The 26779-nt window shown below is 37.4% G+C and overlaps 1 protein-coding gene and 1 long non-coding RNA gene across 7 annotated transcripts; one reads left to right on the top strand and one right to left on the bottom strand.

Annotated features, from left to right (window-relative positions):
• Positions 1–8737: 8737 nt before the first annotated feature.
• Positions 8738–11406, bottom strand: LOC148126240 (uncharacterized). Its single transcript, XR_015743027.1, has 2 exons — positions 11284–11406; positions 8738–11189 (listed from the first exon to the last, which is right to left on the bottom strand). It is a non-coding gene; the product is annotated as an uncharacterized LOC148126240 (long non-coding RNA).
• A 127-nt stretch (positions 11407–11533) lies between these two features.
• GORAB (golgin, RAB6 interacting) lies at positions 11534–26066 on the top strand. 6 transcript variants are annotated; one of them, XM_026703428.2, is made up of 5 exons: positions 11534–11661; positions 13283–13532; positions 14323–14424; positions 23952–24092; positions 24888–26066. In XM_026703428.2, the coding sequence occupies exons 1-5, from the start codon at positions 11598–11600 to the stop codon at positions 25243–25245; spliced, it is 915 nt and encodes a 304-aa protein (XP_026559213.1). In that variant the 5' UTR covers positions 11534–11597; the 3' UTR covers positions 25246–26066. The 6 variants fall into 6 exon arrangements, with proteins under 6 accessions (XP_026559213.1, XP_087786645.1, XP_087786642.1 ...); XM_087930519.1 differs by having other exon boundaries at positions 11580–11661; positions 13283–13536; XM_087930516.1 differs by lacking the exon at positions 11534–11661 and adding an exon at positions 11715–11951.
• Positions 26067–26779: the final 713 nt, after the last annotated feature.

Genomic DNA, 26779 nt, shown 5'->3' with positions numbered 1-26779 from the left:
CCCATTTTCACTATTATCAATTTCCATTTCTTTTGCAATAGTGTGTGATCTTTTATTTAAAAATGTGGGTAAACATCTACTTTTTGAAGGAAGCCTGCTTACTTTTTATTGCTTCTTTGACGGTTACTGATATCTATCTTATACATTTTACTTAAACTTCTGTTACTGTTAACTGTAATTTTAAATTTTAAAACAGAATATTAAGAAAAATGAAGGGAAACCTCAACTTTTTTTCTGCTACAGTTTTGGGTGTTTCTTATTTGTTATATAATGCAGTCTCCCAAGGTAACATTTCCAGATTAGACTGCCTTCATTCAGACTAGATAGGTTTTTAGATAAATAAAATGTAAAATTTCTCCTAAATATAGAGTTCAAGCAACTGCATCTGAGCACAAAATTTAAACCTCTGGTTACAAAATTAAGAATATGTACTACATATTCTGATGCATCCTATTGTAGTTTAATGTTCATTTCTGGATTACAGTTAAAGGTTCAGTTTTCTGTCAAACAAAGAACAAAATAAGGGATGCTTATGAGGTTAAAAAATGTTAGAATAAATTCTTGGTCACTTTGTAAAAATTAGAACTGCAATTTGCCATCTATCTCACTCCTGAATTTTTCCTCGAAAAAAAACCCAACTCGTTAGATCTTGTCCCAACTGGTTACATTCTTGCTTTGAGGGATCCTTTGAAGAACCATCCAGATTTGTGCCTATCAGTTATTGTGTTGGAATTATTTCTAATTGCTCAGCTCTCATCTTTTGCTTTAAATGTGAAGTTTCAAGAAGTTACAAATGTCATGAGTAAATAAATACCCTCAGTTTGTTGACTACATTCAATTTGTTCTGATTCTATTTTTTATTATTATTATTATTATTATTATTATTATTATTATTATTATTATTGTTGTTGTTGTTGTTGTTGTTGTTGTTGTTGTTGTTGTTGTTATATTACTACTACTACTATTACAGCTTTATTTTATCCGTATTTTAGGGTTGGGAATTGTTCTGATGAAAGATCATTTATACTTGATGGAAATAATGATTCAAATGATCAATCATAATTCATCATTTGAAGGTTGTTGTTTTTTAAATGTGTGTTGCTAAATTACCAGCTTAAGGGCTTTTTCTTTTAATTAAAAGTCCTGTCTTGCCCATTTTTCTTGAAAAATTGGTTGAGAAGCTATCTCTTTAAAGTTTTCTTTCCAATCCCACTTTGTCTCCCTTTTGCACAGTCTTTCTAAATCATCTTTAAAAGTTCTGGCATTAAACTAACATGAGAAAACAAGAAACAACAGAACCAAAGAAATCAAGGACAGTTTTATATATATAGTTAGGAGTTCTTAATTTTGTGGTCTTCTTTTGAGAAGAAAAATAGAGGCCTGGCATCGGGCACCTACTTCTTTTCCTTTTTCAGATGCATTTTCCCAACTGTACATTCTCTGTACAAGCTCCTTTTGTTCACAGCCGAAAGCCGAATCTCCGTGTTACAGCAGTTGCCCAGATGTTCCCTATCAAACTCAAACTCATGCCAGCAAACTTTGGCACACATGAAAGTACACTGAGTAATCGGCCTCCACAAATACTGTTTTCCTCTCTGATTTCTGCAAGCATTTTAAAATGCTAATGAGTTCCACTCATCTGCAATCTGAAAGAGACTGCAGGGCAGGACTGTGAGAGTGTCCAGCAAATTAACAGTTAAGGTCTAGGAGGCGCCTTGATGCTGTGGTGCCCTGAGGGTCTTGTCTGGAGTTTTCTAACCTTGAACCACTGTCACTAGCTTTCCTGCTAATAGCTTTCCAGCAACTGAGCTAAAGCTGGAGGATTTTGCTTTCTAGAGTGAAACTGTAGTCACTCTATAGACTTAACTCTGTAGTTTTAACTTCATTTTCCCTCTCTTAGACTGCAAAGGACGATGTTGACAGGGCTCATGGCAAGATATTCATAACCAGGGCCATAATTATGTAATGCAACATGCACATTCTGACATTAAAGGACAATATTGTCCTTAAGTCGTCAAACTTAAGAAAATACCCCTTCCTGGTTAATGGCCTGGCAGAACAATCCTAGAGTCTACCATATTGGCCTAATGTCTCCCACATGACCCAGGAAACCATTATTAACCTAGTACCAGCTCCCCCAAGCTCATTTCCATGCCTTTCAAAAGTAGCACAACACATTGCAACGTGTTTTTCCCACTCTGCAAGGTACCTTTCCGTTTCTTTAGTGTATCCTCAGTATAGGATCCTGTATCCACCAAGTGGTTAGAGTGCTGTACTGCAGGCCACTTCTGCTGACTATCGCTGCCTGCAATTTGGCAGTTCGGGTCTCACCAGGGCTCAAGGTTGACTGAACCTTCCATCCTTCCGAGGTGGGTAAAATGAGGGCCCAGATTGTTGGGGGCAATATGCTGACTCTGTAAAACCACTTAGAGCGGGCTGTAAAGCACTGTAAAGTGGCATACACGTCTAAGTGCTATTGCTAGGATCTCTCCTGATCACAACTGTGATGAGAAACAAGTACAAATGGGGGATCCCTGTAAGTTATATTACAAGATCACCCTAAAGATTTAGCTGTGCCTAAATGTGCAGAAATACTATGTATTTTAATTTATAATACAGGAAAATTTAGAAATATTATGAATTGATTAAACTTTTATGTGTAAGTTGCCTTTAATAAGTATTGGTGGGGCCTGTGACAATAATAAAACCAAGTAAAAGAAAAAGAAATTGATCAGATAAATGTTCAAGGCACCTGGGAAGACAGGTCAGCAGAAGTATAGTAGGAATGGGGGAATTACTAAATCAGAATGAGATTTTGAGGCATGCCCTTCTATTATCTGAAGAATGAAAACTGGATAAAACAGTTTATCCAGCAGAAAATCCCCCCCCAATCCCCCCAAAAGTTCTCAGGTATTACTATAGCTTTATATTGACTGATGAACACAACACTCAAAAAATCTCTGCGTTGTTTCGGCTTCAGACACCACTTTATTCAATATTTCATTAAAAGTATGGATTTGAATTCAAGAAAAAATATTAACAGATTGAGTTGGAAGGGACCTTGTAGGTCATCTAGTCCAATGCCCCCGCCACCCAAGCAGGAGACCCTACACCATTTCTGACAAATGGCAGTCTAATCTCTTCTTTTAAGCCTCCAGTGATGAAGCTCCCACAACTTCTGAAGGCAAGCTGTTCCATTGGTTGATTGTTCTGTCAGAAAACTTATCCTTATTTCTAGGTTGAATCTCTATAGGTTGAATTATAGAGACAGAAACATAACTTGCTGTACATATCCATTCCCAAGATTTAAGAGTTTCCATCAGTGTGTCTGTAAACAATGATATTTTTCATCCATGTCATCTTAAAGGCCTCATTATCACTGAGTATGAAATAAACTCAAGTCTGTGATCTTGAAAGAGTCCTTCCATTTATAAACACAGTGAATGGAATTAGGTAACACTTCACTTCATGGTCTGATATAAATGTTTACAATAACTGGGGATGTGATTGATACCTGTGGATCAATTATACCAGAGGAATTTTTCCAGCAAAATTTCAAATGCATGCAGCTTCCATACTCTTTTCCAGTTTTACTATTTAGGGTTTGTGTTATAGCTCTAAGTGATAATGAGATGGAAATGCATGAATTTTGAAAGCTCTCATGCTGGCAAGAACAGTTCCTGAGTCAACAACAAAAGTAGGGGGTGATAAAATAAATACCCGGAGAGAACTCTACAACCGTCGTTGCTCTGTGATCAGTATTTGCTCAGAGATTCTACTGAACTTCTAATTATGTTATTACAATTTATTTAATCTCATCTCATTAAGACAAAGGTCACCACATAGGATGAAGTAGAAACACATTTTTACAGCATAAATTTATGTGAGGGTTGTTGGTGTTTCTCACTTGAAAAAGAAGTGTCATTTGTGATTTCTGAGAATAAAAATGCCATCCTCTTGCTTTTTGGTTATAATAGTCTATCACTAGTTATGTGGAGAAAAACTGAATAATTGATATGTTGATACTGTTTTGTGTACCAACCTGCTAGCTGGATTGGGCCAGTTCATCTGGTAGTTTCTAAGTCACTTACAACTGCTGTAAAAAAGGTCATAAAATCAGGTTGATCACATGGTTGCCTCACTTTATGCCTGTCATATTTTAGAATAGAATACTGTATTGGCCAAGTGTGATTGGACACACAAGGAATTTGTCTTTGTGTAAATACTCTCAGTATACATAAAAGATACATTCGTTAAGAATCAAGAATCATAACGTACAACACTTAATGATAGTCATAGGGTACAATCAGCAATCAAATCATACTAGGAAACAGTCAATATAAATCGTAAGGATACAAGCAACAAAGTTACAATCCTACAATCACAAGTGGGAGGGGAGGGGTGATAAGGAGTGATGAGATTAACAGTAATAGTAGTGCAGTCTCTGTAATAGTTGAGGGAATTATTTATTTAACAGAGTGATGGCTTTCGGGGAAAAACTGTTCTTTTACAACTGTAATGGAAAGACTCCATTATGATCATAAATTGAGGACTACTTGTATATAACTGGCATTGTAATTACTAATGATTTTACTTACATTTAATGTAAATGAAATGAAATTTAGTTTTGTTCAAACAATGTCCATCCCCTCTCCACCCCTTCAGTACACACGTTTATGTCGAATCATAATCTCTTCCCCCATAATCTCTCACTTGCACTGAAGCTTTAGTTAATCGTTTCTTAGCTTGTCTCCCATATTCCTCTTACATTTTCATCTCTATCTATCAATTCTTCATTAGTCTTGAATATTCCTCTCTCTACTATATTCCACTGTCTCATGTTCAAATTATCTACTCTTACCCCTATCTTTCTCCAAAAAAATTCTCCCTGCAATTCCAACTCCTGTTTGACTTCCCTTAAAGTACTCTCCCCTTGTTTTATTACATCAATCATTATCATTTTTATTTTTGTTTCCTTTTTATCATTTCTTTTTGTTTGTTGCTTTCTCTGTTAGGTCTTTCTGGCTAGTCTTCCGATTGGCTCCTCCTCTTCCTGGATCTTCTGCTTTCTTTCTGTCATTTTGTCTCCATTTCCAGATTTACTTCCATGCTCTGTATTTTATTCAAAATGCCCTCCAATCTTCTTGCCAAAGTATCTTTTATATTCTGAAATTCCAATGCAATTTCTTTGCAAATTCCACATCTTTGTTTTTGTTTGTTCTATTTCTTTCTGTCCAATTGTCCAACAGTCCTTTATTCAAACCAAAGTCACTTTTCAGGTGAAAAATCCAATGTCTTTATGTCCTAAAAGTAATTATTCTGTTCTTTTAAATAGTCCAAGGGTAAACCCTTCATAAATTCCTCCACCAATTGAATCTTATATTATAGCTTTCAGAGGTCTTTTAATAATAAAGTTCTCTTAATTCTTCTTAAACCAGATCTTATCAAAACTTTAGGGATCTGAAGTGTCTTCCTTTGACAGTAGGTGACACTCTTAAATCAGTTTTCACTTTTTATTTTTGTCTTTCTCATCAAACTAATATTTTCTGAAAATAAATGTTGTTTTTTTAATAGATTACAGCATTTTAAAAATGCCTATCCAAAGCCAATGTCTGTCCAATCAAAGAATCCAATTTTCTATATTTTTAACAGATTTACAATTTTCTTCCTTTCCTTTGCTTTACTTCCAGTGTTAGGTCGCTGCCACTTTAAGAATTATGAGTCCTCTTTTCTGAGTCTTCTTGTCAGGGTTACATTTAAAAGTTCAAAAGTATTCTCTCACCCAGTTCACACACCATTCACCGTCTCTTCACTCCTGCACTGTCTTGGGTTTCCAGACTGTCCCTCTTCACTCCTTGCACTTTCTTGGGTTTTCAGACTGTCCCTTCATGGCAGCCATGTTGGTTGCCACTGCACCTCATCTTTGGATGAGGGGGTTTTCCAGGTCATGGAGGAGAGATGCAGATCCCCTCGACCTGCTAGGTGGTCTCTCTTTAATTCACACCCCTCCAGTGTGTCTATGGCTCCCATTGGAGCCCTCCAATGGGGCAAGCTCGGAATGGGACCGCAGAGCTCATGGTCCTTGCTTCTGATCGCACCGGAAGTACAGCCAGAAATCCAGTACTGGGATAAATATTGACCATTTCCATACCTTGGCCACTGATCAGACTTCCATACACTTTGGCAAAGTGTTGTCAGTGCTTTTGTTGTCAGTGGTCTCAGCAACTCTGCAGGAATTCCATCAACTCCTGGGGCTTTGCAGTCAGGCAAAGTTGAGGTTGAGTGCCCACCTCCTCCAAGATATCTGGTTCTGTTTCTAGTAGGTCAGCTTCTCTTAAGGCTTGTTCTTGTTTTTTGTTTGTGTAAAGTTATTCTGCATATTCCCACCATCTTTCTCTGAGTGCTTATTAGACATGCAATTCCTTCCCATTACATCCTTTTTCCGTAGCCTTTCTTGCCATAAAGGGTTTTTTGGCTTTCCTCATGTAAGTGAGGGCTCTTGTATGACCTCATGGTGCTTCCTTTAGTTTCTTACATTGCTCAGCTCAGTACTTTTATCTTTTCTTTCTGTGGAACTTTGCATTTAGTCTTCACATGTCTTCCCTGTCACCAATGGCAGTCGCTATTGTAATTTCTGATATTCAACTGGCCAATTTGTTGGCTTCTTGTATGTAATATTTTATTGGGCTACTTCAACTATGGTTGTTTTTATTTCTTCACATAGCTCATCTGGTTGTCTTTCTGTGATGTTGAACAGTTCAGATCTGTTCTTAACTTCAATTACATATGTTAGGGGAATCTTTTTGACATTAAAATTCTGAATCATGAGTGGTCGTTTGACTCCGTAGCACATGAACTTTACCTTGGCAGTTAACCATGGTCTGACTCACAATTTGCACCACGGAACATTTTCACAGTGAGGATGGAACTTTACACAGTGCAACCAGTAAACTCTTCTTTTGCTTGCTTGTTTTTACTGTAGCTTGAGAAGCCTCTCCCCAATCCTAATTTATTGTTGCTTATCTACACAATAGATTATTCTTCTGCTTGATTTACTAAAACTTCTAGAAGAACTAATACCACTGACTCTGTAAGAATTATAACAGATATGGTCTAGCCAAGGTAACTGAGTAGCAGTACATAATCACAGTCATACTTAATCATCCAATAACAATAATAACCCAGTACACAACAACATTCACTTGTGATGAAATTAACATGATGAAAGGGGGGGAAAACTGTGCCTTGTACATCTACAGGATGCATAGAACTATAATAGAGCCACATGAATGAGGTTGCCAAGCATCATAACCTCTGCCTGAAATGTATATCAAGTCCATGAAAGTTGACTTTAGAAGAGAAAGAGGCACCTGAGATCCCACTGTTAATATCTAATGGATAATGGAAAAGGTAAGGGAATTTCAAAAGGACATCTATTTCTGTTTCTTGATTAATCAATGTCTTTCAAATGGGTAAATCACAGCACATTAGATACATGACTATGCCAGGCTGAAGAATGCATATGAAGACAAGATAGTAATAGTTAAAATAAGACGTATAGCATATATATGGGAAATATACAGTATATGGGAAAAAGGGCCCCAATAACTATTTGCTGGATATATCATAAGAAAGGCTAAATTAGGCAAAATAGAAATTTTAACAATGGAATAAAGATCAGGAATATTAAATAAGAGATTGCATTTTAATGACCAGAAATGATAAAGATTTCACAAATGTCTTTTAAGCAACAATAAGAGAATGCAAAAGCAATCTGCTGCTTAGCATTTAAAAACTCAACGTCTAAGATTACACCAAAAGGCAATGCTAATCTACCGAAAATAGATGAAGAAAGTGATTATAGTTAAGATGTTTAACTTCCTAGGTTCACACATTCATGGACAGCCTTAAAATAAAGAAACATCTAAATCTAAACAACACACAGAGAGTATCACACTGACAACAAAGATATGAGGACAACTGTAAGGACAACAAATCATTCTATATAAGATAAAGTAAAACCAGACTACTTATTGGAAGCACTACCCGTATTTCCCCATGTATAAGCACCCCCTTTGTATAAGCCACCCCCCCCAATTTTTGGACTGTGAAGTTTTGAAAAAAATATTTTATTAGAGAAACAAGTTATGAAGAAAGAAAATTTACAAAGAAACAAAATTCGACGCTAGATCTACAACTTCGGTCATGACGCCGAAACGGTGCGGGCGACGCTAGCAATCTACGCATCGGAACGAGAGTAGGAACGAAGCATTCAGGCCGATGCCTAGCGTATGCATTTCTATCGCGACTCGCACTCGTAATCGTATCATCACGTACAATTTTACAAAAAAGTATAGCATACTGCTGGAAAACCAGTTTATTCCTACTTTATTATTTTATGCATTTTTCATGTATAAAAAGTGTACCTGCTTTGTATATGCCACCCCCCTACTTTTTGGGCTTGAAAATTTTGGAAAAAAGGGGTGGCTTATACATGGGGAAATACGGTAATAAAGCTTCAATATTTGGATATGTAATAAGAATGCAAAAGAAGAAAATCCTGATTCAAGGAAAAATCAAAGGCAATTAAAGAAAGATGCCAACAGAAGAGCAGGTGCAAAGATATTTTCACAGATGACATGATCATTAGCTCAGGAGAACTCAAAGAAACAGTTTACTGACAGACAATGCTGGTAAATTGTCAATCAAGTCACAACAATCAGAAATAGCTGAACAATAACAAAAACAAAAGGAGGCTCTTTAATTGTTGCTGAACCATTGTCTTTGACCCTCACCATTTACAGACAAGTTGGAATGCAATAATATGTCAAGTACAACATTATTTCTTTACCACATGCAAGTGAACAAATCTACAGTTGAAACTGCATCAGCTCCTACAGATCATAAACTAACCCAGAAAATTAATAGAAAAATGAGCAATAAACCTAGTGTGAGTTTTACATTTTTATTTTAGGACAGAATCAGTATTACTCAATCAACTATCAATATAATCCGCAGTCAGATAAATAATTAGAAACAGGAACAGTCAAATCATTTTTGAGACTGTGCTCATCTGACAGTAAAACCCCACAAAGTATAAACAAGCTGTTTTTCTAAGTAGACACACATTGCATAGACTGAAAACCTACAATTCTAAGCAATCAATTGGCCTTATTTTCAAGTAAACATATATCCACCATGTAATTAGGATATTGAGTGTGACTGCCAGAACCTTCTTTCTCTGTTGAGGATAAAGTACTGTGAATGTACATATGGGTTGTGTTAGTCATGCAGAAGCTGTTAAAATGTTTCAGAGATAAATCTCAGGGATTATACATGGTCATTCAGTTATGAATATTCCTCAAAGGTCTCTGATGGCAGAACTTTAGAGCCTCTGCTAATCCTTTACAGATCTGACAAGTGTGCAACTGTGAAGGGCATGATGGCATATGATTAAGATCCACATTGCCGCATAAGCAGTATTAGTTATGCTTTAGCCTGCTGGATTATTATAACAGTTTGATCTTGTACATGTTGATGAGAGGGGGAGGGAAATTTGAAGGTTCACAGGATTGAAGAAATCTGTCAGGTTTACTTCCAAGTATGTGTATTTCAGAATCAGGCTAAACACACAAGTATTTATAGTTTGCATTGCTATCTAGAAGTCATAATTATATGGACCTGCAATATATTTAACTAGCTATCTTGCACCCTCATCATGTGTCTCCTTCAAAATAAGCCTACCTATGCTCTGAGATGATTGCTTCCAGTAAACGTTCAAAGAGCTGCACATTTAGAAATAAATTACCTCTACTTTGATGTCCCCTTCATAGATCCTGACCTTGTAGCGATCAAGGAGCTTCTACATCCTAATGACATTATGAGCTGTACCACTGGGAGTGTATATTTATAAAAGAATTCATGACCTGTCACAGACAGGAGATCAGACTGAACACAGTCCACTAGAAGTGTCAAACTTCAGAAGTCTATCAAGAAATCCAAATCCATTCACAATCAGCACAATGACAACATGATACTGAAAAATAAATCACATTCACCATCATCCCAGATTAGAAGATAATTAACAAGTTGTTGGGTGGAGAATAGAAGGCAAGTAGAAGTAGCACAAAGGCTTATGATGTGGCTGGATTAAAACACAAAATCCAACTGATTATAATGCCCAGAGGCAAAGAGAAATTAGGAGCTGCAAAAACTTTTTTTGCCATAAATATCAGATGAGAATAAAATCTTCTCTTGCAGATACGAAAGTCATATAAGTGGAATAGCATAATGTTTAACAAGAGTGCATCAAAATCTAAATACGATAAAACAATTTCAATTTGAATCCAAGTGAAGTCGCTCAGTCATACAGTATGGTGTTATTCCAACCAGAAATGCAGAAAAAGCAGAAGTTGAATAGTGCTATGGTAAATTGTAGCACCTAAATATGTCATACTAATTATGAGAAAGGAATGCTAAAGTTGGAAATAAATTAGCATCTGGAATATAGTAGTGGGAAATATATGTATGTATGTATGTGTATGTATATGTATAAAACAAAGAAGACAGAGAAATATTCTTCAACTTATTCCATGTGTGGACATAGGAAGGAAGGAGGGAGGGAGAAGGAAAGAAGGAAGGACTGATGACTTCAAATTTATGGCAGAATTCCATCTGATATTCAGAACAAATGTGTTACCTGCATCTATTTTATAATTAGTGAGTTCAGAAATTACACTAAGCCTGCGGTAAAATAATGCAGCATCTTTGAAGAATGCATCTTTGATGCAAACAAACCCAGCTTTGCCCTATTTTTAATGCATAATGTAATGATGGAAACTGATGAAATTCAGCCCAAATGTCATTTTGCAGCATAACATTGAAAGGTTTCCAGCCGCAGTCCAGGAATGAACCTGTCATAGCCGCTATTTTTCTTTATTGCACCTCAGTGATCTCGGTGGGACTTTTTCCGCCCAACTTTTTCTGCCCAATACATCAGTCCCTCAGCTTTCCCAAAGGGTTTGTGTATTTAAAATTCTTCTTCGATCCAGTACAAGCAGCCACTCCCGGGATCGTTTCTTCTTCCAGAACAAGGGTTTACATCCACGTGACACAGTGAGCCACCAACTGCTAGCCGCATTGGTAGCAATGGAACTGAAGGGAAGCAGGTGTGGTGAATCCAGTGTATTCTGTGAATGGAGAAAAATTGGGCCGCGTAAGCATGGTCCTAAGCCCTCTTGACCTCGGTACTTGCAAGCTCACGTTCAAACTAACACCACCAACCAGACTTTAGAAGCGACAGGGTTGCGCTCCACCGCCGCGCAATCAGATACTCGGCGGCGCGCTCCCGTTCGGTGACTCAGCAGGCGGACCGAAATCGCTGCCTCGGAGATGAGCAGCAAATAAATATATGGCACCCCACCCAAAGCGAGGCGAGGCCGCTAAGTAGAGATATGCCTTTCGTTTCCATGACTGCACGTGTATAGAGACGCTCAGCAAACCGCGCGAGGCCTCAAGGAAGGCCGGATTTTCCCAAGACGCGGGGCGGGCTTTGGAGACGTGGCAGCGGAAGGCGGAGTGGGCCCGGAGGAGGCACTATGGCAGGGGGTTGGGCCGGATTCTCGGAGCAGGAGCTTCGGCAGCTTCAGGGCCATCGCAAAGGTAATCCCAGCGAGGAAAGATGTTAGCAGCAGCACTCGTGGAAGCGAAGAGCGGCGTGGGCTGCTGGGATTGGCGGAGACCGGAGCGGCTGGAATTCCACGATTCCAAAGCAGCTCAACGGTTCCTCTCCTCTGACGTCATCTCCCCGGGGTGGGGGTGGGGGGCACGCGCGAGGCGCATAGGCTAGGGTGGTCTGCCAGAATGGGAATAAGACCCCCTTAATTTCGGAGGAGCTTTCTCTAAGGAAATGCGTCGGGCGTTATGTAGAGAAAGCAAGGATGAGCTAGGAGGTCTCTGGATTTATCTGCCGCAGGGGAACAGGCATTATTTACAAAATTTCGGATTAAGACAAGATTATTGCGCCCACCCCCCCTTTTAATGAATGTAAAAGTAGATCGTTGCAAGATTCAGCCCAAACCGAGAGTCGGGTTGGTTAAGATACAGCACTAGAAACTAAGACCATAAATGCTAGCCCTCCTTTAGGCACAGGAGCTGGGTTCCTTCGGGTCGATTGTACTCTCAGCCCAGCTCATTTACTTTCTGAGTTGTTGTAGAGAAAATAGGAGAGTGTACACTGTTTATGTTGCTTTGACTTATTCAGAATAAAGATGGGATATAGTTAATAAACTATGACAGTTAACTATGGGATAGTTAATAAATAAATGCCATAATATAGGGAGAACTATTCTCTTCTGTAGTTTGTAACGCTTTATACAGTACAAGGAAACAGGTACCTCAGAATATTAACTTTCCCTTACTAGATCCTCAAAATTCTCAGAGGGGGAAGAGGTTTATGAATGAGAATGAGCTTCAAAGAAAGTGCCTTGGCAGAGTAGAATTGGGCTCTTAGCAACTATTTACCCAAGGCCTAAATAATCTCCCAGACCAAACCCTATTTAAGAAACCAGAGTTTGAGAGTCTCTGGGACCTTGCAGACTTTTCCATCATCTGCCAATTTTCCTACAAAAACAAAGAATATAATGAATCTTCTTTCCCAAAGGAAAGTGGTAAGGACAGATAACTTGTTAGAGTCTACATGGGTTTTGACTCCAGCTTACATCAGTCTGAATTTCTGTGGCTAATATTCAGGGAAAATTACTGGTATTGTTATTTGGGCAGAGGTGGGGAGTAAAGATGCAAAGGACAAATCCTTGATTCATGTTCTTTATTGACATTAATTTAAAAAGAAAAACTGTTGTCATGAAAAAAAAGACTTGATTCCAAAATTAGTGCTGGTCTGCAAATCTCAGTTCTTTTGAATAAAAATGGAAAAGTTCTGCCATTGTATATCAATATCCTCTTCTCGTAGATATATGAAAGTATGGCAACAAGGAACTGATGGGCTTAAAGAAAGTTTACCATATATTGCAAATTAGGTCTATGTACTACTTGTAATGTTAGCAGGAGCTGTAGAAATGTGTTTCTTAGTAGTTTGGGCCAATAGTTTGTTTATAATTTTTAAATATCAATTAATACCATGCCAACTTAAAATACTTTAAATAGTTTTTATGCGGGCTAAACTCAGGACTTATGATCTCACATACATTTCTTTGTCAGAAGTGATTTTTTTTCAGCTGTGTAAAACTAACATCTACCTGTTTGTGCTATTTTGATCTGTCAGGACCCCTGTCCAAACAACAGAATCAAGGGACTTCAGTAAACAAAAGCCGCCAATGTCTGCAGCAGAAAAAGGTGCCTCAGAAGATAGAAGAAAAATTGGAACTTCCAGATGGAGCAGCATTGTCACCTCTGGAGAAGGTTGAGCAACAGGAGGCCAGAAGTCAAGAGGTGGAAGTTGGACTTAAACAGTCTTGTAATAGTGACCCAACTGCAGCAACAAGTTGTCCACTTGTGAAAAAGAAAATGGAATTGTTAGTAAGTCTGTGATAACATTGCAAGAATTTTACCATCCCTGATAATTTAATTGGAGATTTTTTATAGTAAACTGACATGCACATATTTTTCAGTGGTTTTAGGGTATTAGGTAACAAGAACTTTCTAAACTTTCTCTTTTTGTTTTGGAATGTTTTGTCTAGTGTACTACACCTGAGGAATTCTATGTTTTCTATAATGTCAGGCCACCTCCCTCTGTAGAATCATCATTAACTAGTCGATACTTTGTCAACTAGGAATAATTATTCTGTGATTGCTGTATGTGACCTTTCCTGAGGTTTTAGTTTGACCTTCAAAGGCTCCTCCTCATTTGCAGAGAGGGCATACCTATAGAAGTCAAAGGAAATCATATTCAGAAGTATCACGCTATGTGCTACTTCTATTTAAGATTACTCTGGGGGCCCTAATCTGTGTAATTTATAGATTTTCTGTCTTTTGGATCTTGTAACACTTGTCCTTTCTCACATCCATACTATTTGATCATGTAGCCTTCTTGAGGAATGCAGGAACTTTTAGGGAGGATAACTAAGATCTGAAGTATATCTAAGAGACCTGACTTTGAATCCAGGCTTAGCATTGGAAAATTTCTTGGGATTTTTCAAATGTTGAAAAAAATGTTAGATATATCAACAATTATTTATTACAAAGACTAGTTTAAGAAATTTGCTGTATTTTGCCCAAGTTTCTTATGAGATGAGTGGCCATATAAATAAAGAGACAAAAAGGAATAGAATTATTTATTGATTCTTTTATTTTGTTATTGTTCAGGCAGGAGAAGTCTCGGTGGGAAATCCTTCAACAAGAGCAGAAACTGATGGAAGAAAAAAATAAACGCAAAAAGGCTTTCCTTGCTAAAGCAATTGCTGAAAGGTATGGGGTCTTATAGCTGGAAAAAAACAGTGCACATTTTGTGTTCTATATTAGTTAATCAAGTCCACTTCATTCTATTTTGCAGCCCTCCTTCTTTAAATATGATAGAAATTAAAGTCTTGTCAAGGTTTTATTTAAATAGTCTTAATTTTAAGTTTCTATGTAACTATTTTTTTAAAGTTAGCTGCCTGAATACCGGCTGGGCCTTATTTTTTTTTGACCCCTGAAAAAACGGGTAGGCCGTCTTTTCGGTGGTGATTTAATTTCCTCCCCCACCTAGAGCAGCCCATACGCACATACCTCGCTGCGAGACCGCTTCTATGGCCCGATGAAAGCTCCCCGAAGGCAGAGTCCCCAGCTGCTTCAGGGCGTGGCGTTGCTGCCCGTGTCCCCTCGCCTTTAGGCAGTCTCTTTCGGGCGATAGAAGCTCCCCAAATGCAGTCACCAGACACTTTGATCAACCGGTAGAAGCGGCCTCAGGGCGAGTGCGCACACACACACACACTCCCCTCGCCATGAGGCCGCTTCTATCGGCAGACGAAAGCTCCCTTGAAGGCAGAGTCCTCAGCTGCTTCAGGGCGAGGCGTGGCTGCCCATGTCCCCTTGTCTTTAGGCAGTCTCTTTCGGGTGATGGAAGCTCCCCAAATGCAGTCACCAGCTATTCAATCCGCCGGTAGAAGCGGCCTCGCAGCGAGGGCCACTGTGAGGCCGCTTCTACTGGCCGATTGAAGTAGCTGGTGACTGCATTTGGGGAGCTTCCATCGCCCGAAAGAGACTGCCCGAAAGGCGAGGGGACACGGGTAGCCATGCCATGCCCTGAAGCGGCTGGGGACTCTGCCTTCGGGGAGCTTCTATTGGCTATTGGGGTATTCTAGCCTAGGCTACCTGCAGGGTACTCCTAAAGGCAAGTTTTCTCCCCATCCCCCCCGCCCTTCCCCTGCCCATTTCTCTTCACCTCGTGTAGTTCTAACAAACGATGTGAGAAATGGCGGGGAAAAGCATGGTTTGAATAGGCCTAAATTTTAGGGGCGGGGCTTAATTTCACCTCATGCCTAGAAATCATGCTGGCCCTTCCTATTGGTGGAGGCCGTATTGTTGGAGAAACACGGTAGTTAGCTACATTCAAATAGTATGCAAATCAGATAAAGACACTTGAAAATATAATCCCATTAGTTTCATAAGGGTTCCTCAAACTGTTTTTGTTCATGTACCTTGAGACTTTTACCATGAGTCCTAACCACCATAGGCAGTGGCAAATGATGGCATGAGTTCTAATTCAGAACATCTAAAATGTAGCAGGTTTCCTTTCCCAAAGTTGTCCTTAGAAAATCCAGGTTGAAAATTGCTAGCTGCTTTTCTTCTTGCAAATGGATATGTGGCCTTGAATACATTTTGTTAAAAAAATTCTCTTGAGAATAATAGACATCCTTTCAGGAGAATGATGCAGCGTAAATGGAAGCTGGTGGGAATATGTAATGCTGTTCAGTGAGTGCTGGAATTGTGGTAGCATGATAAAGGCATTTAGTTTTCCAGTTTTGAGTTTCAGATGCTTGTAGTAAAACTTTTCTCATATTTTAAATTGATTTGTTAGAAGCAAGTATATGATTTGGCAGGAGATATGAAATTTATTAAACTGATGTCTATTTTAAGCACAATTTCTGGGAGCTTCTGGCGGTGATGCCTTAGTGAAAGGGTGAAGGGAGAGCGGTCTTCATCTCTGGATCCCATTTTTTTCACTTTTGGGGACCCTTCGGGGCGTGAGGAGCCTGGAGAGCCAAGCAGAGAAGAGGGGAAGCCTGGAAGACGGCAAGACAAAATGTGATCGCCAGCCAGCAAGAAGGGAAACCCCTGAAAATCCGAAGTGAAAGTGTCTGTCATTTTATTATGGCAGACCCGAGGCCATGGCTGAACCGTGAATGAGGAGGAAGTGAGAAGATTATCAACAGAAAGTGTCATTGAAGTTAAAATCCCAAAGTTACATCCGTGATGATTTGCCAAAAGTACATTTGAACTTGTTTCCGAGGAAAAAAGAGCTTCAATGAGGGGGGATAACCCCATAGTACAGGCGGCGAGACAGTAAGAAAGAGCTGTGATTCAGCACTTTTTACAAATGGAAAGAGACTGAAGGAGTGGGGGTATATGTTGGAAGTGAATAGTTCTAGGAAGCTGAAAGGTGGAGATTGAAATAAGACAAGAACTGGTGGGAGAAGAAGAAAATCCAGGGAAGCCAGAGGAGGAGGTGGCGAAAAGAAGGTGATAAGGGAGACACGCTTGACTTATCTCTGCTTCTTGGACGGAGGGCAATTACGAGACCCATGTGGCGAGCGGAGAAGGAGAAAGTGAAATCCGATCGGGATGTGAGAGCGATACGAAGGAAAGAAAAGAAAGTCTTGGAAGGAGGAGGTGAAGTGGAAGTGGAGAGACGTTGAAAGGATCAGAAGGAAAGTCGGGACGACAGAGGTGAGAAAGGCGAGGCATGGAGAAAGGAGTGACTGAGCAATTTTCAAGCGGAAGGAGATGGCAGGACATTAATGGGAGCGGAGAAGAAGACAATTTGGCAGAGAGTGGGCTGAAAGAGATGATGAAGGAGGATTGGAAAGAAATGGAGAAGGTACGAGTGGACTTATAAAGAGAGAGACTTGGAGGGAGTAGTAGAAAGACAAAGTGGAAGAGAGAAGAGAGTGGAAAACGGTTTGGACTGAGATGGTGAGATTGGAGAAAAAAGAAAAGGGAAACTTTGAGTGAAGTGTATGAACTGTAAACTTTAAAGAGAACAAAATAGGCCGGTATTGAAATATAAGTTTGATTTATATAATTAACATGATCTGTATGACCTGTATGATTTGAATGTATTTGTCTATTAGAGCACTGTCTTAAGGTGATTGTGGGTATAAGAAATCAAAAAGGAGGCTTTTTCCTTCTTTAGTTTGAAATAACTTTGATGGTATAGTTATCTTGACTAAATACTGATTATTAGTGATAAATAATCTTAGAGTAGGATATTAAGAGTTTAAGAAGAATATATATTGTTGTGAGTATAGAGGACCTAAACTTTGACCCCTCTTTTATTGTATAATGGAGAAACTACAATACATTATGTATAGAAAGAAATAGAAAAGGGGTGCTTGAGTAAGATATATAGAGATACATGCAGATATAGATCTTTCAATTGGCAAATACCTGGCTACTGGATTATTGCTCTAAGTTAAAAGTGAATTAAGAAACTAAAGTGGGGGGGCTTTTTTGTCTTTCCTTCTCTATTGGGGTGATATTTGAGGTTATAATTACTTTGATTAAGTATTGTGTATTGAATTAAGGAAATTAGTGATAAATAAGTTTTGATTACAGTATTAAGAGAAGTGTATAGGTGATTATATGTAAACAGAAATTAGATTCTCCCTTTTATTATAGATAAAAGGAAAAAAGAATAAATTTAATACTTCGTGCACAAGGAAAGGCAGGAGGGCTTTGTCCGAGTAGGATGTTGTTAGATATATAGTGATATTGACTTTGAGATAGAGAAAGGGATAATAAGTGGTGCTAATTCTATATAATTAGATTAAAGAGATTTGAAAAGAACAAATTGAAAGTAAGAGATTAGTTTAAAATATATTGTAAAGGAGATAATAAAATAAGTAGAAATAAATAGAGCTTGAAAATAAGACAAGTGCCATGACATCAGCCTGGAGAACAGCAAAGAAGACAACATCCAGTCCAACATTGATAATTACATCACCGGCAGGTCAAAAGGTGATTGAGAGGATGTCAGGGGCAGAAAAACAAACAGTGGCCAATATGCAAACAATACAGGCTTCATTAATGACCATTCAAGAAACTATGCTTAAAATGCAAGAACAGAAACACAAGAGAATATTTCGCAAAATCATATGGAATTGAAAGGCAATATTAATAAATTAGAGGACAAAGTTGATACTATAAGGCAAACAATGCAAAAGAATGAGCAGAAACTAGAAGAGGTGGAACTTAGAACAGTACACAATGAAAAGAAACTGGAACTAATGGACAACAGGATGATGACAATAAATAAAAGATTAGAAGAACAGATTATCCACCTAGAGATGGACCATGCTGCCTATTACTTGAGGGTCAAAACATCATTGAAAGGAGATGAAAATCTGAATGTGCTTATGGCCGAATTATTTGCACCAGCTTTACAAGGGGAGACCCGAGAGATCCTACTAGAAATCAACGAGGCCTATAAAGTTCAAATGAGTTACGCTCGATGTAACAGGTTACCCAGGGAAGTCCACATGCGATTTGCCAGGAAACAAGTACGTGACATAATATACAAGATAACGCGAGACGAACCATTCGTTTATAAAGATAAAGAAGTGTAAACTCTGAAACAGGTTCCCAAGAAGGTGCACGAACAGAGAAAAGACTCTTAAGTTTTTGGCAATACAACTCACCCAGAAGAACATAATGTTTCAATGGTTAATTCCAGAAGGCTTGTTGGTAACATGGCAGGAAAAGAGGATCAGGATAGATAACTTAGACAAGGCGCAAGATTTCTATAAGTAGATTGGAGGAACAGAAGAAGAAAGCAGCGGTAGAGAGGAGCTAGAGACAGAAAGCCAAGAAGAACAACAACAGCAAGATATAGGAGGCCGAGAACAAGAAGAAGAGAACAAGGAGGAAAAGATTAAGAACACACCCGCAAAGAGAGACTAGAATTAACAGAAGACAGATAATATCCCACAAGTAGAAAGACAGAAACAGAAATGAAGCTATTATCGTTAAATGGTCTAAATGCTGGACTTCCGGTTTGTCGGCTTCGGTGACAGCAGGGATTCGCTTTCTCTGCGATCCCTGCTGTGCTAGCTGCCTTGGTGCCTCCGATCCTGACGGATTTGAGGCTAAGGCTGCCCTGTTGGGGCAGCTGAAGAAAGGGGGGATCCGGACGGGGTGAGGGGCGCGCAACCCCCCAGCCGGCAATAACCCCCTTCTCTCAAGACGGTGCAGCGGTGGTCTTTTATGGCCGCCATAAAGAAGCCGGCAACTGGATAAAGAATGCGCAGGAGGGAGAAGGAGTTTTTTTTTTTAAAGAAAGTTTTTTCTTGGTCGAACTGGGACCTTAAGGACATATTTAACACCTGGGAAAGTAATGACTTGGAAGCTATAATGTTCCCGATTGATGTTTTCAGCTGCGAAGAAAAGTGACGAAAAGGGGAAGTCACTCTCCCTCCCTTATGGAATTAACAAATGGACAAGGGAAACCAGCCTTTTGATAGAAGGTAAAACCTAAACTCCTTTGTTATAAGTGGGAAGGAGAGGCTTGGGAAAACAAATCTTTACCCTAAGACTTTGCTGGAGGAGATGCCTTGAAGATAAAGAGAATAGAAATTAATTCTAAGAAAGATTTAAAGCGCAGATTGGACGTTTCTGCTTTCCCTAATTTGACTTCACTCCTAGAAGAGAAACTGTAAAAAGAAGAAGCTTGCACTCTGCCTGGACTGTTTGATGACTGTGGGATTTTGGGACTTTTGGGAACTGTTTTAAGTTTGGAAATAATTGACTGGCTTAATAATAATAAGAGGATACAGAAAGAGAAGAAGAAACAGTTCAAAATGGCTCTATCTCTTGATGAATTAAAAAAACAATATTTAAAAATAAAGAAAGAAGGCAAAGATGTTATGGGAGAAGCCCTTTGTTTTCTAGATATGGCGCTTGTCATGTGTCAGCAAATTAAACAACAGCTGGAAGAAGCCGAGGAAGAAGAAGCCATTTTTAATGAACTAAACGGTGTGACTAAGAAAGAAAGGAGAAAGAGAGGAGTGAAAAGGAAGGACTTAAGAAATAAAAAATGTTTATGAAAGAGAAAAAGAAGATGCAAAAACAACAGAATGCTAGAAAGCAAAAGGAAAGAGGAATGCAACAGAAAGGGGAAATTAAGAAGGCAGAGGTTTGGAGAGGAGGGAGTAAAAGTTTAGGCAGGCTAAGAAGGAAAGGAAAAGGGGAAAAGTTACAAAGGTATAAGACAAGATGGAGAAAAGGAAATTTTTTTAGGGATAATGGGTAATATATGGGATTTTTTTTTAAAAAAAAGGGGGATTCTGCAAAGTACACATGAGTATTGTAATAGTGGTATTTGTATTATAAGTAGATAATCAGAACTTTTTAAGATCTAATAAAAGAAATGGTCTAAATGCTCTAAACTCACCCATTAAAAGGAAACAGATACTATCTAGATTAGACAAACAGAAATTAGAAATAGTATGCCTGCAAGAAGTCCATATTAAAAAACAATTTTGGAAATGTTTAGAATATCCTAAATTAGGTTATTTGTAGCCCTGGCAGATCAAAAACAGAAAGGGATAGCGGTATATGTTAAAAAAGAAATTAAGGCAGTAGAAAAATACGTAGACCCACAAGGGAGAATTTTGATATTTGAACTAGAATTAGGGTACAAGCCAATGTTATTAGTTACAGTTTATGCGCTAAATGACAACCAAAGTCAATAAAGATTTACATGAGAGAATCATTGAGATGGGACAAGATAATGTATGCATTGTGAAAGATCTTAATGCCATAGTAGATATAAGGAAGGATTATTTTAGTAATGCAAAGAACAAAAAGAAAAGGAAAATTTTGCCCAGATCTTTTTTCAATGTGACACAGGAACTAAATTTGATAGATCGATGGAGGAGAATAAATTTGGGGAGAAAAGAATTCACGTTCTACTCTAACCCACACAAATCGTGGTCTAGATTAGACATGGCGTGGATGAATGCAGAACTAGGATACCAACTAGATTTGATAGAGATTATGACAAATGTATGATCATAACCCATTAAAAATAATTTGGAAAGGAAGGAAAAGGAAGAGTAGAAGGTGGATACTTAATCCCCAAATTTTAAAGGAGAAAGATTTTGTAGAGAAAATTAAGAAAGAAATGGAACTTTTTTTTTTTTTAAGGAAAATACAGTGGAGCAAACATCATTACGGAATATATGGGATACAGCAAAGGCAGTCTTGAAGGGGCTGGTAACAGCATATACAGCGAAAAGGAATAAGGAAAGATGGCAAAATCAGAATAAATTACAGGAGGAGGTTAAAGACCTAGAAAATAGATTACAAAAAAAAAACACAGGATGAAAAAATGAGGAGAGAGATGATTCTCACTAGGCATAAATTGAACATTATAAATCAGGAAGAGAGCGTTAAAGAGGTGAAAAGGGCAAAACAGATTTTTTTTGAACATGCAAATAAACCAGGGAGGTGGTTAGCCCATAAATTAAGATTAGAAAAAGAAAGAAGGTTGATACAAGAATTGAAGGATGATGATGGAAAATTAGAATATTGAATGACTGAGAAAAAGAAAATAGTACAAAAATATTTCAAAGAACTATATAGGGAGGATGGAACAATATTTGAAAAGGAAAGGTCTCCCAGAAATTAGAGAGGAACAGAGAGATATTAAATAAAGAAATAATCATGGAATTGAAAAGGGCGGTTGAAAGGCAGAAAAATAATAAGACGCCAGGGCCGGATGGTCTTCCAGCAGAACTATATAAGTGTATTTATGAATGTCTTGAACCAGTGATGTTAGATGTGTACAATGAGGTATTAGACTTTGCCAAATCATCCGATTCATGGAGAGAAGCGAATATCTCACTAATTCCTAAAGAAGATTTAGATCACAAACAGATTAAAAATTATAGACCAATCTCACTCCTGAACGCAGACTATAAAATATTCGCAACAATAATGTCGGAAAGGCTAAAAATTATATTAAATGAACTTATTCATATTGACCAGAACGGCTTTCTACCTTCTAGACAGATAAGGAACAATACAAGGATAGTATTAAATGTATTAGAATACTATGAGGCCCACCCGGGAAAGCAGGCAGCATTGATTTTCTTGGATGCTCAGAAGGCCTTCGACAATCTCAGCTGGCAGTTCTTGATCCAACAGGTCGAAAACATGGGATTTGGACCTAAATTCAAGAAAATGATTGGCACAATTTATTCGAACCAAAAAGCTAGGGTAATTATAAATGTGGAGATTACTGAAAACTTTAAGATTATGAAAGGTGTTAGGCAGGGATGTCCAATGTCGCCTCTGCTTTTTATCTTGACCACCAAAGTGCTTTTAAATCAGATTAGACAAAGAAAGGAGATAATTGGACTGAAGAGCAAAACAGAAGAATATAAAGTACAGGCGTTTGCAGACGACTTAGTGTTTTTTGTGGAAGATCCAATGGAGTCAGGGACCTATCTAATTCAAGAATTAGAAGAATATGGGGTGGTAGCAGGACTAAAAATTAATAAAGATAAAACAAAAGTAATAACCAAAAACTTGATAGAAAGTAAAAAAAAAAAAAGAATTGGAAAGGAAATTGGGATTACAATGTGTCAAAAAACTTAAATATCTAGGAATTTGGTTAACAGGAAGATGCTCTTCCATAAAAGAGGATAATTATATGAAATTACTTTTACAGATAAAGAAAGTCCTGGCCAATTGGGGAAAATTACAACTATTGCTATTAGGCCGAATAGCAGCCATAAAAATGAACATACTACCGAAACTATTATACTATTTTCAAACAATACCTATAAAATTGGATAAGAAATTTTTTCAGTAATTAGATAGGACAGTAATGAAATTTATATGGATGGGGGGAAAAGCACGAATAAAATTTAAAACGTTACAAGATAGTAGAACCAGAGGCGGCCTTGGACTCCCAAAATGGAAAACATATTATCAAGCAACCAATTTTACTATGGGTTAAGGAGTGGATAAACTTAAAAAATAAAAGAATGCTGCAAACAAAAGAAAGGAACATTTTTCCGTATGTGGTGGCAATGTATAGAGCTCAAAAAATACTGGAAGAAAATACAGAGATGGCTTTTTGAGATTACAAAATATAAATTGAAATTGGAACCTGAAATATTTTTATTAGGTATGATTAAAGGGAATTTGAGTAAAGATAAAAGATACCTTATTGTACACATCTTAACTGCAGCAAGAATCACGTTAGCACAAAATTGGAAGAGTGATAAAATACCACCAGATGAAGTTTTGATTCAAAAAATAATGGACTGTGCTGAACTAGATAAATTCACTAATGGAACTGAAAGGCAAAGAGGATCGAGAATACTATGCGACATGGGAGAGAGAAGAGGTGTGAATGGGTGAAGGATAAGGATAAAAATAATGTATAGTCACAAAATAAGAAACATGTATATACAATGACACAATAACTGTTAATGGAAATGAGATTTTTGTATTTTTTGTTTTTAAAGAATAAAAATTATAAAAAAAATAAGAACAATTTCTGTTTTTTAAAATGTTTTCCTATAGCTCAAGCTTTTATTAGGAAAAAAGAATAGAGTTTCTTGGGAATCTCTCTTCCCTCTCTGGAAATAGAGTCTGCTTTTATAATTTACTATAAAAGAACAAACAAAATTTTTGTCTGGCTTTATCAGGCAACCGTATCTTCTATTTAAAAGCATAGTTGTTTATAAGTACAGGTCAAATGCATTTATGTGTTTCTTCCCCAGATCTAAAAGAACTCAGGCTGAAACAGTTAAATTAAAGCGGATTCAAAAGCAGCTCCAAGCTTTAGACGACATGGTATCTGCTGATATTGGGATCCTAAGAAATAGGATTGACCAGGCAAGCTTGGAATATTCATGTGCTCGGTAAGGAACTAAAAATTGATGAATAATGTCAACTTATTACTATTTTTCTTCCTAATAGTAGTATTGTTTGATTTACTACTTTAAATTATAGTGTTTTCTTAACAAAAAAAATTATTTCATCAGCATCTGCTTTCATTATCTTCAAATTTATTTCTTGCTGTAATGCTTGTTAGCTTTGCCCTGTTGTTATATTTTGCTAATATACCCTGTGGGCACAAGCAATTCAAAAATATGACATAATGCATCACTGTCCAGTGAAAAGCTAAATAAAACTGAAGAAAGCTGTGTTGATCACAGGTCTAATTTCTTTGCATTATGGTTGAAATTGGGTCTTTTAAAGTTATTCAATAGATGTTGAAATAATTCAATTACTCTCTGATAATTGTAATACTGAAATATGACTACTTTCAAATATCTTTAGGTTTTTATGTCTTGATTTGTAATATGCAAACTGCCAATTTAAAAAATTGGCTTCCAGTAAGAGATACAGCAAGCAAACAAGAAATGGAGTATGCCAATTGCTGCAATACCAATGCAAAATTCTGCTCCTGGCAGCACTTTCTACCTCTCAGTAACCATTCAGGTTTTTATAACAGAGTGGCTTAAAGGATGTCAGACTTTTAAAAGTGCGAGTCTTCTACTGAAGCTCAATGGAAATCCCACTATCCCATCCCTGCTACTATTGGCCTTTCCTCTGTTAGCTTTGCTATTAATTTGATGCAAGCCTTTCTCTGACCCTGTTGGAATTATTCCTGCTAAAACACTGTAAAAGTAAACATAAATTATTTTTTTCAGAAAGCGTTATGATAAAGCAGAATCAGAATATGTGACTGCAAAGCTGGATCTCCAAAAGAAAACAGAAGTGAAAGAACAACTTGCAGAGCACTTGAGCACCATCATACAGCAAAATGAACTCCGAAAGGCAAAGAAATTGGAGGAGTTAATGAAAGAGCTGGAAGTAGAAGCTGATGAAGAGAACCTGGAACTGGAGGTAGAAGTAGAGCAAATGTTGCAACAGCAGGAAACAGAAGCTAGAAGGCAAGAGATTGAGACACAAAAGCTTGCCCAGGTTGATGTGCAGTGTACAGATTCCCAGACTTTGAGTAAAGGACATGAAAACGACAACTTTAGAAACATTAATGGAGCAGCTTAGAAGTTCCCATACAGATGACCAAAGTCACACAGTAAACTCTGTTTCTGAAAGAAATTATGATCCATCCAGAACATGTCTGATAACATTATTTTTGATATTTGGAGTAATAAGAAGCACTGGCATATAATGACAAGAAGCCTCTGAATTTGTGCAGTTTTCTAGTCTGTATTATTATCAGAGTACAAGTGTGCATGCATATGCGTGTGTATTATATGTACAGATTATCTCTTTTTCCTGCTTACTGTCTTCCTTTTCACTGAGAAACCTGCATGTGATCCCTTATGAAGGGGAAAGGATAATGTTACCTACATAATATTTAAAGTTCAAAGCATCATGTCAGTAGGAATAAGGAATTGTGTATATCTTACATGAAATTATCATTAAATCCTACATTATTTGCTTAGATACACTCTATTAAGTAACTCATTTTTCAGTGCTCATAAATGAATAGAAAAGGACAAGGTTGAGCAAATCAGGAGGAAATCTGAAAGTATTTTCTATTCTTGTTAGTGATTCTGTAAAAAAATGGTTGGGCCATAATTACCTAATTATTGAGCAATAAAAAGGGAAATACCTTCCAATATTTTAAATATATTATTATTGAAATATAAATAACCATTCAATAAATGGATATCAAAACACTTTTAAACTCATATCTGGACTCTCAAGATTCTCTAGTGATTTCATTATTTCACCTTTTTATTTCATTTGTTTTTGCAGGTTTCTCTACCATTCATGTATTGTTGAAGCGCTAATCCTTTGTTCTTGTATAATCAGCACATGCCAAATTTCAATAAAAATGTTCCCATTTTTTAAAATTGGATTTTTCTTGTATTGCCAACAATTATTGGACTTCAGAGTTACATCAAAGACTTTATCATGTGCACTAAAATGATTTCATAGAAAATTGTTAATATTCTTGTTCTTAAAAATGAAAATGTTGTGGTTAAGAATTGTGAAGGCAAGTACAGTATAGCTTTTTTTTGTATTACCTGTATCTCCCCTATGCCTAGCCATAGCCTAGCCGTAAAACAAATTAATTCATGTTAAGAGCCATTGCAGTTGTTACCGGTTTATTTCCAAAGTGAAAAAGTCACATAGACTAATTTGGTATTAGATTAATATTTAATAAGTCAAGCTTACTTATATGCTATAGTGTCATCAGAGAAATTAAACAAGGCAAGCTTTTTAGGGCGAAGGCAGTTAATGCTTTCGAGGACGAGAAAGATTATTTGAAAGCACATCACTTTTGACAAACTTCTTTCTTTTATTTGTACTATAGTAAACTATGAAAAGTAGTTGAATGTTCTTATTATGACCCAGAAAAAAGTGGCAGTGCCAAAGAGGAGTCACTCTGAGGTCGTACTAGGACCATTAAAAAAAAATCACACCATTGTGTCCACCAGCTTAACTTTTTGACCATATCTTGTGGACACCACTACACTGTCCTCTGTATTCAACTAGCATCCATAAAAAAAGGCCAATCTATTCCAATACCTTACTGATAGGCAGATTCAGCCATCAGCCATTTATC

This window comes from Pseudonaja textilis, chromosome 3 (assembly GCF_049901715.1).
Source record: "Pseudonaja textilis isolate UNSWEBS1 chromosome 3, rPseTex1.2, whole genome shotgun sequence".
Classification (NCBI taxonomy): domain Eukaryota; kingdom Metazoa; phylum Chordata; class Lepidosauria; order Squamata; family Elapidae; genus Pseudonaja; species Pseudonaja textilis.
This window is presented reverse-complemented; position numbering and strand designations above follow the sequence as displayed.